The sequence below is a fragment of the Aquarana catesbeiana genome, linkage group LG01, assembly GCF_042186555.1.
Source record: "Aquarana catesbeiana isolate 2022-GZ linkage group LG01, ASM4218655v1, whole genome shotgun sequence".
Lineage (NCBI taxonomy): Eukaryota > Metazoa > Chordata > Amphibia > Anura > Ranidae > Aquarana > Aquarana catesbeiana.
This window is the reverse complement of record NC_133324.1, coordinates 991,080,512-991,097,071: the sequence shown is the minus strand read 5'-3', so window position 1 is coordinate 991,097,071 and position 16,560 is coordinate 991,080,512. Positions and strand designations below refer to the sequence as shown.

General features: G+C 45.1%; 1 protein-coding gene across 9 annotated transcripts in view; it reads right to left on the bottom strand.

Moving 5' to 3' along the window:
• Positions 1-1,693: 1,693 nt before the first annotated feature.
• The window catches only part of TPM2 (tropomyosin 2), a 59,330-nt gene continuing 44,463 nt past the window's right edge, over positions 1,694-16,560 (bottom strand). For 5 of the 9 annotated variants that reach the window (XM_073612161.1, XM_073612159.1, XM_073612167.1 and 2 more), the window contains exon 9: positions 1,694-2,831. In XM_073612161.1, the coding sequence (XP_073468262.1) occupies positions 2,749-2,831 (83 nt within the window). In that variant the 3' untranslated portion in view covers positions 1,694-2,748. Of the gene's footprint in view, positions 2,832-13,776; positions 14,364-16,560 lie in introns of those variants that run through there. The other 4 variants (XM_073612162.1, XM_073612160.1, XM_073612164.1 and 1 more) reach the window with 1 other exon arrangement.

Genomic DNA, 16,560 nt, shown 5'->3' with positions numbered 1-16,560 from the left:
GCTTTTGCAAAATCCAGATACACCACGTCTACGGGCCTTCCTTTATCTAGATGGCAACTCACCTCCTCATAGAAGGTTAATAGATTGGTTTGGCAAGAACGATTCTTCATGAATCCATGCTGATTACTGCTAATGATATCATTCTTATTACTAAAATCTTGTATATAGTCCCTTATCATCCCCTCCAAGAGTTTACATACTATTGATGTTAGGCTAACTGGTCTGTAATTCCCAGGGATGTTTTTTGGGCCCTTTTTAAATATTGGTGCTACATTGGCTTTTCTCCAGTCAGCTGGTACCATTCCAGTCAATAGACTGTCTGTAAAAATTAGGAACAACAGTCTGGCAATCACTTGACTGAGTTCCCTAAGTACCCTCGGATGCAAGCCATCTGGTCCCGGTGATTTATTAATGTTAAGTTTCTCAAGTCTAATTTTAATTCCGTCCTCTGTTAACCATGGAGGTGCTTCCTGTGTTGTGTCATGAGGATAAACACTGCAGTTTTGGTTACTGAAGCCCCCCGATTCACTCGTGAAGACTGAGGAGAAGAATAAATTCAATACCTTCGCCATCTCCCCATCCTTTGTAACCAGATGTCCTTCCTCATTCTTTATGGGGCCAATATGGTCTGTCCTCCCTTTTTTACTGTTTACATACTTAAAGAATTTCTTAGGATTTTTTTTGCTCTCCTCCGCTGTGTCTTTCATGTTCTATCTTAGCCATCCTAATTGCACCCTTACATTTCTTATTGCATTCTTTATAAATTCTGAATGCTGAGGATGATCCCTCAACCTTGTATTTTTTGAAGGCCTTCTCCTTTGCTTTTATGTGCATTTTTACATTGGAGTTAAGCCATCCAGGATGTTTGTTCGCTCTTTTAAATTTATTACCCAATGGGATACATTGGCTAATGCCCTTATTTAATATGCTCTTAAAGCAAACCCATCTCTCCTCCGTATTCTTTGTTCCTAATATTTTATCCCAATTTATGCCTTTCAGCAAGGTTTGTAGTTTAGGGAAGTTGGCTCTTTTGAAATTCAGTGTCTTTGTGTTCCCTTCATGTTTCCTATTTGTGTGATTTATACTGAAACTAATTGACCTGTGATCGCTGTTACCTAAATTGCCCCGTATTTCCACATCCATGATCAGGTCTGTATTGTTTGTAATCAGTAGATCTAGTAATGTTTTATTTCTAGTTGGTGCGTCTACCATCTGACCCATAAAATTGTCCTGCAAGACACTAAGGAACTGGCGAGCCTTAAATGAATGCGCGGTTCCCTCCGCCCAATCTATGTCTGGATAATTAAAATCCCCCATTATGATAACACTTCCCATCCTTGCTGCTAATCCAATTTGTGATAGGAGATCCGTCTCCACTTCCTCCCTCAGGTTAGGGGGCCTATAGCATACTCCCAGTATTATTTTCCCCTTAGCTTCATCCCTTTGGAGCTCTACCCATAAGGATTCCACCTCCTCCCTAGCCCCCTCAGTGATGTCATCTCTCACATTCACTTGTACATTATTCTTGATATATAGGCATACCCCTCCCCCTTTTTTATCTATTCTACTGAAAATAAATGAGTAAACACAATTCTTACAAATGTCCCACATTTAGTCTAGTTTGTATCACAAGGTCTTTATCACATTCCCCCCAGACTGAGGACATATCAGGTGACACTTTGTAAACGACCAATGGAGGAGTCAGATTTGGATTTTTATTGCACATCACCCATATTACAATACATTTCTTGGTGAGACATTAACCATGGGGTAGATAACTAGTTCCATTCACTGACACCACAGGATGGTTTTGAATGTAGAAGTTTAATGGTAAGACTCTATGGAACGTACATTCAACACATCATAGATATCAGTTCATGGGTCCCGGGTCAGTGCTTTGGCCATATCAGTGTTGAGCCACCTTTGCTGCAATGGCAGGAGGCTGAATGGAGAGGCCTGGAGGTACTGGTGCATTGGCAGTGAGGTCTACACCTGATGCTTACCCTCGGGAAGTAGCTGGCACATTATTGATCGCTGGGAATGACATTGTGATATAGAAGAACTCCGACATCATGAAAAAAAAGGAAAGATTGGGGTGGGATGTTCTGAACAGGAGGAAAGAAGAGAATAATTCTCAAATATCTGGTCATGTAATTGGGCGCAGATTGGAGAGATTTTATCTAGATAAGATTGGGCCAGGTCACATATTGGCAGTTTAGGCATGCTGCATTTTGGGTGGGTTTTTATACACATTACCATGGAACTTTATGTAACCTGGATTCTGATGAAAGCTCCTCATAGATGCTGCAAGCAGGACAGATTTTTTCCACCTAAAACGCACCGGTGTGAATGGAACCCTGCGTGATTGCTCTGTTCTCATGAAAACAACTCTATCTACACGGAGGAAGTCGTTTACTAAGATTAGACCTACAATGACTTATCTTCTTCCCCAATCCAACTCCCCAGAAACATTGAATCTCTTCACCAGTACATTCCGCACCTTTAGGACACCGGAAGGGAATGAAAGGCAATGGAAAGATTAGTGATTGTGAACATCCAGAAGTGTACACATGGAAGAAGACGACAAGGTGGAGAGTCATCAGATCTTCTTCTGGTCTTCGGGTCTTTCAGTTCATTCTTGGGGTACATGAAGCAGGGCGGGGTGATGGCGTGAGTCGAGATGGGCAAAGCAGCAGTGGATACTAAGTGAGCTTCAAAACACGAAGGATCTGTGCCAAGGCTTCACCATTACATGTTGTTCAACTCCACCAAGGTCTGGTCCAGTGTCTGCTGAATAGTAATCTGCTCCTCTTTAGCCGCTGCAAGGGTCTCTGCAGACATAAAGTGTCAGGGTCAGATTCGAGAGGACTCCAGTTACTTCCACATATTACCAAATAGAAAAACTTTCATCAACCTCAGTGTCATGTTATCAGTGCGAACATAGATCATGTAATCAGGTGTCCTAATATCTTACCCTCATTGGGACTTCCCCTGTGGGGTTCACTTTTCTGCAATGTTCCTTATGGGGTTCCATATGATTTTTCCTATAGGATTCTCTTTCTATGATTTTTTCACTATAGGCTTCCCTCTCTGCAGTTAACATCATGGTCATTCTCTATCATTTCACCTATGAGGTTCCCTCTCTGCAATTTCTATCATGGGGCTCCTTCCGTTTGGGGGTTCCTTAAGAGGTTTCCACCCTCTCTGCCTTCCTCCTGTGGGGTTCCTTCACTGTGATTTCTCCAATGGGGTTCCCTCTCTGCCTTCCTCCTGTGGGGTTCCTTATCTGTGATTTTCCTCTATAGGTTTCCCTCTCTGCCTATCTCCCATGAGATTCTTTCTCTGTGACTCTCTGCAATTTCAGCTATGTGATTTTCCTCATGGAGTTCCCTTTCTGCCTTTCTCTTGTGGGGTTCCTTCATTGTGACTTTCTGTGATTTCACCTATGTTGTTCTCCCATTGTGATTTTCCCAATGTGGTTCTCTCTGCCTTTCTCCTGTGGGGTTCCTTCTCTGTGATTTCTCATATGGGGTTCCCTTTCTGCCTTTCTCTCGTGGGGTTCCTTCTCTGTGACTTTCTGTGATTTCCCCTATGTGGTTCTCAAACTGTGATTTTCCCCATGTGGTTCCCTCTCTGCCTTTGTCCTGTGGGGTTCCTTCACTGTGATTTCTCCAGTCGGGATCCCTCTCTGTTTTTCTCCTGGGAGATTCCTTATCTGTGATTTTCCTCCATGAGATTCTTTCTCTGTGACTCTCTGCGATTTCAGCTATGTGGTTCCCACACTGTGATTTTCCTCATGTGGTTCCCTTTCTGCCTTTCTCCTGTGGGGTTCCTTCTCTGTGATTTCTCATATGGGGTTCCCTTTCTGCCTTTCTCTCGCGAGGTTCCTTCTCTGTGACTTTCTGTGATTTCCCCTATGAGGTTTCCCCTCTGCCTTTCTCCTGTGGGGTTCCTTCTCTGTGATTTTCCTCTATGGGGTTCTCTCTCTGCCTTTCTCCTGTGGGGTTCCTTCTCTGTGATTTCTCCTATGGGGTTCCCTTTCTGCCCTTCTCTCGTGGGGTTCCTCCGTGACTTTCTGTGATTTCTCCTATAGGACTCTCTCTCTGTCTTTCTCCTGTGGGGTTCCTTCTCTGTGATTTTCCTCATGGGGTTCCCTCTCTGCCTTTCTCCCATGAGATTCTTTCTCTGTGACTCTCTGCGATTTCAGCTATGTGGTTCCCACACTGTGATTTTCCTCATGGGGCTCCCTTTCTGCCTTTCTCTCGTGGGGTTCCTTCTCTGTGATTTTCCCCATGGGGTTTCCTCTCTGCCTTTTTCCTGTGGGGTTCCTTCACTGTTATTTCTCCAGTGGGATTCCCTCTCTGCCTTTCTCCTGTGGGGTTCCTTCTCTGTGATTTTCCCCATGGGGTTTCCTCTCTGCCTTTTTCATGTGGGGTTCCTTCACTGTTATTTCTCCAGTGGGATTCCCTCTCTGCCTTTCTCCTGTGGGGTTCCTTCTCTGTGATTTTCCCCATAGGGGTTCCTCTCTGCCTTTTTCCTGTGGGGTTCCTTCACTGTTATTTCTCCAGTGGGATTCCCTCTCTGCCTTTCTCCTGTGGGGTTCCTTCTCTGTGATTTTCCCCATGGGGTTTCCTCTCTGCCTTTTTCATGTGGGGTTCCTTCACTGTGATTTCTCCAGTGGGGTTCCCTCTATGCCTTTCTTCTGCGGGGTTCCTCCTCTGTGATTTTCCTCTATGGAGTTTCTGCTTTTCCTTTCTCTTGCAGGGTTTCTTCTCTGTGATTTTCCCCATGTGGTTCCCCCTCTGCCTTTCTACCTGTGGGGTTCCTTCACTGTGATTTCTCCTATGGGGTTCCCCCTGGGCCTTTCTCTTGTGGGGTTCATTCTCTTTGACTCTCTGGGATTTTCCTCTATAGGACTCTCTCTCTGCCTTTCTCCTGTGGGGTTCCTTCTCTGTGATTTTCCTCATGGGGTTCCCTCTCTGCTCTTCTCTTTGTGGGGTTCTTTCTCTGTGATTTTCCCCATGGGGTTCCCTCTCTGCCTTTCTCCTATGGGGTTCCCTCTCTGCCTTTCTCCTGTGGGGTTCCCTCTCTGTCTTTCTCCTATGGGGTTCCCTCTCTGCCTTTCTCCTGTGGGGTTCCTCCTCTGTGATTTTCCTCTATGGGGTTTCCGCTCTGCCCTTCTCTTATGGGGTCCATTCCTTGTGACTCTTTGTGGTTTCCCCTATAGGGTTCTCTCTCTGCCTTTCTCCTGTGGTGTTCCTTCTCTGTGATTTCTCATATGGGGTTCCCTCTCTGCCTTTCTCTTGTGGGATTCCTTCTCTATGATTTCCCCTATGAGGTTCCCTCTCTGGCCTTCTCCTGTGGGGTTCCTTCACTGTGATTTCTCCTAATTTCTCCTATGGGGTTCACTCTCTGCCTTTCTCCCGTGAGGTTTCTTCTCTGTGACTCTCTGCGATTTCACCTATGTGGTTCTCACACTGTGATTTTCCCAATGTGGTTCTCTCTCTGCCTTTCTCCTGTGGGGTTCCTTGACTGTGATTCCTTCTATGGGGTTCCCTCTCTGCCTTTCTCCTGTGGGGTTTCTTCACTGTGATTTCTCCTATAGGGTTCCTTCTCTGTGATTTTCCTCTATGGGGTTCCCTCTCTGCCTTTCTCCTGTGAGGTTCCTTCTCTGTGATTTTCCCTATAGGATTCTCTCTCTGCCTTTCTCCTGTGGGGTTCCTTCTCTGTGATTTTCCTCATGGGGTTCCCTCTTTGCCTTTCTCCTGTGGGGTTCCTTCACTGTGATTTCTCCTATGGGGTTCCCCCTCCTTGCCTTTCTCCTGTGGGGTTCCATCACTGTGATTTCTCATATGGTGTTCCCTCTCTGCCTTTCTCCTGTGGTGTTCCTTCTCTGTGATTTTCCTCATGGGGTTCCCTCTTTGCCCTTCTCTTTGTGGGGTTCCTTCTCTGTGATTTTCCCCATGGGGTTCCTCTCTGCCTTTCTCCTGCGGGGTTTCTTCACTGTGATTTCTCCAATGGGCTTCCCTCTCTGCCTTTCTCCTGTGGGGTTCCTTCTCTGTGATTTCCCCTATAGGACTCTCTCTCTGCCTTTCTCCAATGGTGTTCCCTCTTTGCCTTTCTCCTGTGGGGTTCCTTCACCGTGATTTCTCCTATGGGGTTCTCTCTCTGCTTTTCTCCTGCGAGGTTCCTTCTCTGTGATTTTCCTCATGGGGTTCCCTCTCTGCCCTTCTCTTTGTGGGGTTCTTTCTCTGTGATTTTCCCCATGGGGTTTTTTCTCTGCCCTTCTCCTGTGGGGTTCCTTCACTGTGATTTCTTCAATGGGGTTCCCTCTTTGCCTTTCTCCTGTGGGGTTCCTTCTCTGTGATTTTCCCCATAGGGTTCCCTCTCTGCCTTTCTCCTGTGGGGTTCATTCTCTGTGATTTCTCCTGTGGGGTTCCCTTTCTGCCTTTCTCTCTTGGGGTTCCTTCTCTGTGACTTTCTGTGATTTCCCCTATGTGGTTCTCAAACTGTGATTTTCCCAATGTGGTTTTCTCTGCTTTCCTCTTGTGGGGTTCCTTCACTGTGATTTCTCCAGTGGGGTTCCTCTCTGCTTTTCTCTTGTGAGGTTTCTTCTCTGTGACTCTCTGTGATATCCCCAATAAGACTCTCTGCCTTTCTCTTGTGGAGTTCCTTCACTGTGATTTTCTCCACGAGGTCCCCTCTCTGCCGTTCTCCTGTGAGGTTCCTTCTCTGTGATTTCCCTTATAGGGTTTCCTCTCTGCCTTTCTACTGTGGGGTTCCTTCTCTTTTTAATTTTCCCATGGGGTTCCTTTTCTGCCTTTCTCTCATGGGGTCCCTTCTCTGTGACTCTATGTGATTTTCCCCATGGGGTCCCTTCTCTGTGACTCTATGTGATTTTCCCCATGGGGTCCCTTCTCTGTGACTCTATGTGATTTTCCCCATGGGGTTCCTTCTCTGTGACTCTATGTGATTTTCCCAATGGGGTTCCCTCTTTGTTTTTCTCCTGCAGGTTTCCTTCTCAATGATTTTCCTCATGTGGTTCCCTCGTCTTTCTCTCATGGGGTTCCTTCTCTGTGACTGTGGGTTCCCCTAGGAGGTTTACTCTCTGTCTTTCTTCTGCAGGGTTCCTTTACTCTGACTCTCTGTGATTTTCCCCATGAGGATCCCTCTCCACCTTTCTCCTGTGAGGTTCCTTCTCTGTGACTCTCTGCGATTTTACCTATGTGGTTCCCTCTCTGTAATATTCCTTATGAGTTTCCTTATTGGGTTCTCGCTTTGCATTTTCCCCAAGTGTTCCTTCTCTGTGATTTTCTCCATGGGGTTTCCTTATTGTGATTTCCCCTATGGTGTTCCCCACTATGGTCTCCCCTATGGGGTTCCCTCACTCCATGATTTCCCCTATGGAGACCCCTCTCTGCATTATCCTTTAATGGGTTCGCTCACTTTGATTTTTCCTATGGGGTTTCCTCTCTGTGATTCCCCTAAGAGGTTCCGTATCTGTGATTGCTTTTGGAGGGGCTTCCTTCTCTGTGGTTTCCTCTATGGGGTTCCCTCATTGTGTTTCCCTTATGAAGTCCCCCCCTTAATGAATTCCCCAATAGGTTTCCGTCTCTGCAGTATCCCCTATGTTGTTCCCTCCATGGTATAAACTCTACGAAATAGGGGATTGGTGCTGTTCACTTTTAAAATAATAGTAAAAAACTCTCACCACAAGGGAAGAACTGTGCTACAGGTCTGAGTTAAATAAATCAATACGTATAATCCCGTGAAAATGGTATATATATATATCCACGAATGAGACTGAGAGTACCATTAAACATACAAACTGCTTGAAGTGAAAAAATAAAAATAAAAATAAAAAATAAATAATAAAAATATCTCCAAAAAATAAAAAATATAAAAATATTCGATCAATTATACAAAGATAACACAAGATCCTAAAAATGTTAATAATAAAAGGTGTATATATATTAAAGAAGTGCCCTGAAAAACAATCAGTGATAAATAGTCCAAATGGTGTATTAGAAATCTAAATGGTGATCAGATAAAAAGTGAAACAAAAAAAAAATTTTTACATTTGAAATTGTGATCACATACCAAGTAGAGCAAAAGTAAAAAAATTATTAAAAAAATTAAAAATACTAAAACCCAGCATTGATAGTCCGTGCATACAAAATTTCAAAAAAAATGTGTCCGTGGATACAAAAATTACAGAAGTGTCAAAACTGTGATGCATATATCAAAAAATGTCCTGTGTATATAAAAAATCCTTGTGCAGAAATCTGATATGTCTCCAAATGGTTTCGGATGTATCCGTTGAGATTGGTGTGAACCGTCCTGTATGGAGCCCCCACTAGTGTCCCCAATCACCGGAACGCCCAACCTCTGCAGGGGTAATAGGCATGTAGACGTAAATCCACTGGTCCAAGCGGTCGATGTCCCCTTCACCGACTTCTCTCCACTTGTGTCACCAGTGTGATCTTAATGGCATCCATGCCAGAAGCCACAGACAGTGCAGTGGTAGCGGCGTGCCTGTCTGCGGCTTCTGGCGTGGAGCCAGCCGGCAGAGAGCTGCTAGTTTTTTGTTCTCATTTTTTAATGTAAGCTTTAACAACAAAATAAAGTAATCTTTGGATTTATGCTATGAGGCTCTTCTCTTCTCCCTGTATATGGAATTTCATCCCGGTGGATGCCATTAAGATCACACTGGTGACACAAGTGGAGAGAAGTCGGTGAAGGGGACATCGACCGCTTGGACCAGTGGATTTACGTCTACATGCCTATTACCCCTGCAGGGGTTGGGCGTTCCGGTGATTGGGGACACTAGTGGGGGCTCCATACAGGACGGTTCACACCAATCTCAACGGATACATCCGAAAGCATTTGGAGACATATCAGATTTCTGCACAAGGATTTTTTATATACACAGGACATTTTTTGATATATACATCACAGTTTTGACACTTCTGTAATTTTTGTATCCACGGACACATTTTTTTGAAATTTTGTATGCACGGACTATCAATGCTGGGTTTTAGTATTTTTAATTTTTTAAATAATTTTTTTACTCTTGCTCAACTTGGTATGTGATCACAATTTCAAATGTAAAAATGTTTTTTTTGTTTCACTTTTTATCTGATCACCATTTAGATTTCTAATACACCATTTGGACTATTTATCACTGATTGTTTTTCAGGGCACTTCTTTAATATATATACACCTGTTATTATTAACATTTTTCGGATCTTGTGTTATCTTTGTATAATTGATCGAATATTTTTATATTTTTTATTTTTTGGAGATATTTTTATTATTTATTTTTTATTTTTATTTTTTCACTTCAAGCAGTTTGTATGTTTGATGGTACTCTCATGCCGCGTACACACGGTCGGACTTTTCGTCTACAAAAGTCCGACAGCCTGTCCGACAGACTTCCGGCGGACTTTCAGCGGACTTGCAGCAGACTTTCTAACGAACGGACTTGCCTACACACGACCACACAAAAGTCCGACGGATTCGTACGTGATGACGTACACCAGACTAAAATAAGGAAGTTCATAGCCGGTAGCCAATAGCTGCCCTAGCATGGGTTTTTGTCCGTCGGACTAGCATACAGACGAGCGGACTTCGGGGTCCGTCGTACTTACGACGTAAAGATTTGAAGCATGCTTCAAATCTAAAGTCCGTCGGATTTTAGGCTAAAAAAGTCCGTTGAAAGTCCGGAGAAGCCCACACACGATCGGATTACCAGCCAGCTTTAGTCCGTCAGCGTCCGTTGGACTTTTGTAGACGAAAAGTCCGACCGTGTGTACGCGGCATCAGTCTCATTCGTGGATATATATATATATACCATTTTTACGGGATTATACATATTGATTTATTTACTCAGACCTGTAGCGCAGTTCTTCCCTTGTGGTTAGAGTTTTTTACTATTATTTTAAAAGTGAACAGCGCCAATCCCCTATTTCGTAGAGTTTATAGCATTTGGACTTCACCTAGGTGTTTTCCTTTTCTGGGGGGCTGCAGTTCGTATAGGTGTCTGTCCTGAGCGCGGAATACTAATATATATGTTGTTCCCTCCATGGGTTTTACTCTCACTGTGAATTCCTCTATGGGGTTTCCTCTCTGCTGTTTCACCTACTGGCTCCCTCTCTGCACAGTCCTTCATGGGGTTCCCTCTTTGATTTCCCTTAGAGATTTCCCACTCTGTGATAGGGTTCCTTTACTGTGATTACCCCTAAAGGGTTCCCTCTCTGCAATTTTTTGGGACTTTACCTAAAGGATTCTCTCTTTGTAATTTTCCCTATGGAGTTCCCTTCATCAGATTTCCAATGTAAGGATCCTGTTTGCCATTTCTCCTATGGGGTTCCTTCACTGTGATATCATTTCTAGGGTTTCCTGCCTGAGATTTCTATTACAGGGTTCCCTCACTGTGGTTCCTTATAAGGTTCCCTCCCCAAGATTTCTACTATGGGGTTCTCTCACTGAGATTTCCCCTATAGGGGTTCCTTCATTGTAATTTCATCCATAGGGATTCATTCCTCACAGAGATTTCTTCTAGTGGTTCCTTTATTGTGATTTCATCTATAGGGATTCCTCCCGGAGATTTCTTCCATGGGGCTCCTTCACTGTGATTTATTCTATAGGGATTCCTCCTCAAGATTTCTACTATGGGGTTCTCTTAGTGAGATTTCCTATATAGGGGTTCCTCCATTGTGATTTCATCTATAGAGATTCCTCCCAGAGATTTCTTCTATGGGATTCTCTCACTGTGGTTTCCCCTATGGAGTATCTTCCTCACAATTTCCCTTTGGGGTTCCCTCTTTATTCTGTTTGAGTATCCTCCCCTGCAGGTCCAACTGAAGCCTTCCATGGGATCGGGCAATATTATTAGTCCACTTGTAGGGCACTTATTACATGGATTATCTATGTATCAACTTTCTGTTGGTATCATTCTATGTTATAAAGGTCAAACCACATTCATGTTCAGATACTGCATCATTGCAATATTCCAAACTTCAGTTACCTTCTGAATATGTACTGGTCCCATTCTTCCCACCATGACTCGGAATATTACAAAAGGGTGATCCTTCTCACATTGGTCTGTGCTGATTGTGGTCATTGGGTGGGAGGACACAGGAGAGGACCAAACAGGCAGCCAGGATATGATAGCGCAAGCACCAGAGAGAGGGAAAAATACCCCCCCATGAAGGATAAATACTCTCCCATCCACCAACATCAGAGACCAGGCCGGCTGTTGGTGGATGATTTCACAGAGAGAGTGATGTCTCATCCAGACCTGTCCTGAGCCAACTGGTCATTATGTGAGGCCAGACCCTCTACTGTGACAACAAACACTCATCATTAATGGTTGTTGTTCCTCCACATTTCTGGCCGGGATAAGGCCGCACTCCAAGCAAAGTGCTGTATTTGTAGAGCAGGAAACTTGTGGAAAGAGACATGCAGTCTTTCTACTATTTTATAAACCCTCACCTCCATAAATACTAGAAAATACAAGATCTACTTGTGTAATCCTACTACTTTAGGGGAAAAATAAGCCAGAGGAGAATTTGGTCAATAAATGGGCACCACAAAGAAGTAAAATCTTGATGGAAACATGCTAAAAAGGGGTTTAGTGATGATCAAAAATTCCATCAGTCTTCAGGGTGGTGTCTACCAATTCCTCTTTATGTTCTTCAGCAATAGTAGTGATGGACCACCAGTGGACTCTGGTGGTGAGGTGTGGTTTCCCCATAGGGATTCATTCACTGTGGTTTCATCTATAGGATTTTCTACCGGAGATTTCTACTATGGGGTTCTCTCATTGTGCTTTCTCCTATAGCTGCTCCTCCATTGTGATTTCATCTATAGGGATTCCTCCCAGAGATTTCTACTATGGGGTTTTCTCACTGAGATTTCCCCAATAGGGGTTCCTTCATTGTAATTTCATCTATAGGGATTCCTCCCAGAGATTTCTGCTATGGGGTTCTCTCACTGTGTTTTCCCTATGGAGTCTCTTCCTTACAAATTCCCTTTGGGGTTCCCTCACATAATGACCAGTTGGCTCAGGACAAGTCTGGATGAGACATCTCTCAGATTTCCATCGTTCTCTCATTGAAATGCTAGAAATTACAAGATCCACAAATATTAAAACAAACCAGAGGAGAATTTGGTCAAGAAATGGACACCACAAAGAAGTAAAATCCTGATGGAAACATGCTAAAAAGTGTCCTTTACAGAGCTTTTAGGGTTTAGTGAGGATAAAAAATTCCATCAGTCTTCAGGGTGGTGTCCACCAATTCCTCCTTATGTTCTCCAGCAATAGTAGTAAGAACCAGGTACAGACACACATGGTAGTCTCCTAAAGCTCATGACCTTCACCGTGGGTCTTTCCCTCATCTTCCATCTCTCCTCAAACGCACCACTGGAACCTTTTTCCTTCGCTGACTTTAAACGTATCCAAGGAGAGGGCAAAATGTTACTAACTGCTGACAACAAGAAGACCCTCACTGAAGGATGCTGTCCATAACTGAAACAAAAGATTTTTCTTATGTTTCAGGGACTCTGGTGGTGATGTCTCCATTCTGAGTTCCTGGGTCTGCAGACCTACCACGGTCCCCCAAAACTCCATGGTGTGTGGAACAGGGCCGGGAACTTTGGTAACATAATATTCCACTGTATTTCTTAAGATATACAAGCCAGTAGCCCACCAGATTGCAGCCATAACCAACACATCATTTTTGGTTGGATTTAAACCTTCAATCCTGGCTGTGTAATTTATATTTATTACTTTTTATATTGGTATTATATAGTTTAGAATGTTTACATCAACCTATATCACCGCTATTAAATTACTCAGTATCTATCTATCTATCTATCTATCTATCTATCTATCTATCTATCTGTGAACAGTCCATGCTCAGCAACCAAACGAGTATTGCCTTGTTTGTGGTTGTTAGCGGTTGGAATATCTGATATCTATATTCAGACTGGGAGGAAGCAGTGTACGACAAAAGCACTCAAGGGGAGTGTGGGGGGACGTTTCGTTACTCTATCTATCTATCTATCTATCTATCTATCTATCTATCTATCTATCTATCTATCTATCTATCTATCTATCTAATCAGGAGGTGTTCCCTAATAGCCTTAGGAGTTTAGGTTTTTGTGTCAAAGGACAATCTGTTCTGCACGATCTACCAGACTCTGCCGAGAAGGCTCCGGAGTTTGGTGTCAGGGTGGGTACAAAGAGATCTGTCTATCTTATCAGCTGGCCAACTCAATGGTAAGCTTGTCATCATCAAGCTTTGGGAAAAGGGGAGGGGGCACTTTTTTAGAAGGGTCTATCTCCCATTGATCTATCCTTACCTAAGGGGAGGTTCCTCTCATGACCGCCTGTGCAAGCTGTGGGCCTGAAAAGTCAGGGGTCAGAGACCGGGATCTAACTCTCCAACCTCCTGATTGGTGGAAGATGTGCAGAGCCCCAGGACACCCATTCAGTGACTACTAGATGAGGAGCTCTAGGAGTCCTGAAAAGTTTGTCTGTTCCTTCCCATCTTGTCCTACCTTCCTACCAACATGTAATAAATAGTCCAGAACTACATTCAAGATCAATTACACATTCATTGACAAGTGATACCCCCAGAGACGAGGAATGTCAAAGGGGATCCTACTTGTAATCTCGAGGTCCCTTTACGATGAACCTCATCATCAGGAGTCACTGCTAAGTGAAAAAAAGAAGACAGAGAAACGGAGAAAGAAAACAGGAAGCAGAAGAAGAGCAAAGAAATGGTTTATTGATCAGCAAAGATGTATGTGGGTTGGGAGTAGAGTGGTTGGAGGTCGGGCCACCACACTCCATGTAGATCCAGCATACCCCATGCACATCACACATCAGAAGATTGTTCATACTATACACCACAGACAATAAGACGGGCCCAGGGCTATGTACAACACATGAAGAACCGCTGAGAAGGGGTGTCAGCCATGGTCTATACACATTATACAGACTTCTGCCTGGAGGACCAACATTCCATGGCAGGGAAGAGACTCAGACAAGCAAGAAATAAAAGATACAACATGAAGAGAAATAAAGAGGGTGAAGTCACTGAGCGAGGGGAAGGCAGGAGAGACTTTCTGTAAAGGTGGAGGCCTCAGGAGAGATGCGTGAAGAAGACAGAGGTGCCATAGTGGACAGCAGAGGAGGTCAAGGAGAGGATGGTGGTGCAATGGCTTGGTACGAGGATGTGATGGCAGAAGGGTGATGGAAGAAATCAGGGCTTAGAGGGAGGTGATGTCATTAAGGGCATTGTCCAACTCCTCACTGATGGCCTTGTACTTCATCTTCTGGGCATAGACCTCATCTGTGGGGCACACCGCCACAGGACAAACCACATGGGGGAGGGGAGGGGGGAGCCAATGATAAAACATATGTGTTATATGGTAGAAGGGAGGACACAGAGGGAGCCAGCCATGACAATGAAGGGACAAGGACAGAAAAAAGAGGCATGCAGATAAGTGAGGATGAAAAAAAACAACTGAAAAAAAGGAAAATTCATACAGCTCATAAAATAAAGGATGAATCAACTGATCAAAACCACTAGGAAAGGGGGCAACATCTAGCAAATGTTCAGTAAGGGGAGCCCCAAGGACGGGTCAAATAGCAGTTCTTTACATCTCTTCTAGACCACAGTGATGGCATTTCCCCCCAGTAGTTTGTGTCTCTGCCCCTCCCACAATGGTGAGATTTCCCCCCAGTAGTTTGTGTCTCTGCCCCTCCCACAATGGTGAGATTTCCCCCTCCCAGTAGTTTGTGTCTCTGCCCCTCCCACAATGGTGGGATTTCCCCCTAGTAGTTTGTGTCTCTGCCCCTCCCACAATGGTGAGATTTCCCCCCCAGTAGTTTGTGTCTCTGCCTCTCCCACAATGGTGGGATTTCCCCCCAGTAGTTTGTGTCTCTGCCCCTCCCACAATGGTGAGATTTCCTGCAGTAGATTGTGTCTCTGCCCCTCCCACAATGGTGAGATTTCCCTGCAGTAGTTTGTGTCTCTGCCCCTCCCACAATGGTGAGATTTCCCCCCCCCCCCCCAGTAGTTTGTGTCTCTGCCTCTCCCACAATGGTGGGATTTCCCCCCAGTAGTTTGTGTCTCTGCCCCTCCCACAATGGGGAGATTTCCCGCAGTAGTTTGTGTCTCTGCCCCTCCCACAACGGAGAGATTTCCTGCAGTAGTTTGTGTCTCTGCCCCTCCCACAATGGGGAGATTTCCTGCAGTAGTTTGTGTCTCTGCCCCTCCCACAATGGGGAGATTTCCCGCAGTAGTTTGTGTCTCTGCCCCTCCCACAACGGAGAGATTTCCTGCAGTAGTTTGTGTCTCTGCTCCTCCCACAATGGGGAGATTTCCTGCAGTAGTTTGTGTCTCTGCCCCTCCCACAATGAGGAGATTTCCCGCAGTAGTTTGTGTCTCTGCCCCTCCCACAATGGGGAGATTTCCTGCAGTAGTTTGTGTCTCTGCCCCTCCCACAATGGTGAGATTTCCTGCAGTAGTTTGTGTCTCTGCCCCTCCCACAATGAGGAGATTTCCCTGCAGTAGTTTGTGTCTCTGCCCCTCCCACAACGGGGAGATTTCCTGCAGTAGTTTGTGTCTCTGCCCCTCCCACAACGGGGAGATTTCCTGCAGTAGTTTGTGTCTCTGCCCCTCCCACAATAGGGAGATTTCCTGCAGTAGTTTGTGTCTCTGCCCCTCCCACAATGGGGAGATTTCCTGCAGTAGTTTGTGTCTCTGCCCCTCCCACAATGGGGAGATTTCCCTGCAGTAGTTTGTGTCTCTGCCCCTCCCACAATGGGGAGATTTCCTGCAGTAGTTTGTGTCTCTGCCCCTCCCACAATGAGGAGATTTCCCTCAGTAGTTTGTGTCTCTGCCCCTCCCACAATGGGGAGATTTCCCTGCAGTAGTTTGTGTCTCTGCCCCTCCCACAATGGGGAGATTTCCTGCAGTAGTTTGTGTCTCTGCCCCTCCCACAATGGGGAGATTTCCCTGCAGTAGTTTGTGTCTCTGTCCCTCCCACAATGGGGAGATTTCCCTGCAGTAGTTTGTGTCTCTGCCCCTCCCACAATGGGGAGATTTCCTGCAGTAGTTTGTGTCTCTGCCCCTCCCACAATGGGGAGATTTCCCTGCAGTAGTTTGTGTCTCTGTCCCTCCCACAATGGGGAGATTTCCTGCAGTAGTTTGTGTCTCTGCCCCTCCCACAATGGGGAGATTTCCCTCCAGTAGTTTGTGTCTCTGCCCCTCCCACAATGGGGAGATTTCCCCCCCAGTAGTTTGTGTCTCTGCCCCTCCCACAATGATGAGATTTCCCTGCAGTAGTTTGTGTCTCTGCCCCTCCCACAATGGTGAGATTTCCTGCAGTAGATTGTGTCTCTGCCCCTCCCACAATGATGAGATTTCCCTGCAGTAGTTTGTGTCTCTGCCCCTCCCACAATGGTGAGATTCCCCCCCCCCCCCCCCCCAGTAGTTTGTGTCTCTGCCTCTCCCACAATGGTGGGATTTCCCCCCAGTAGTT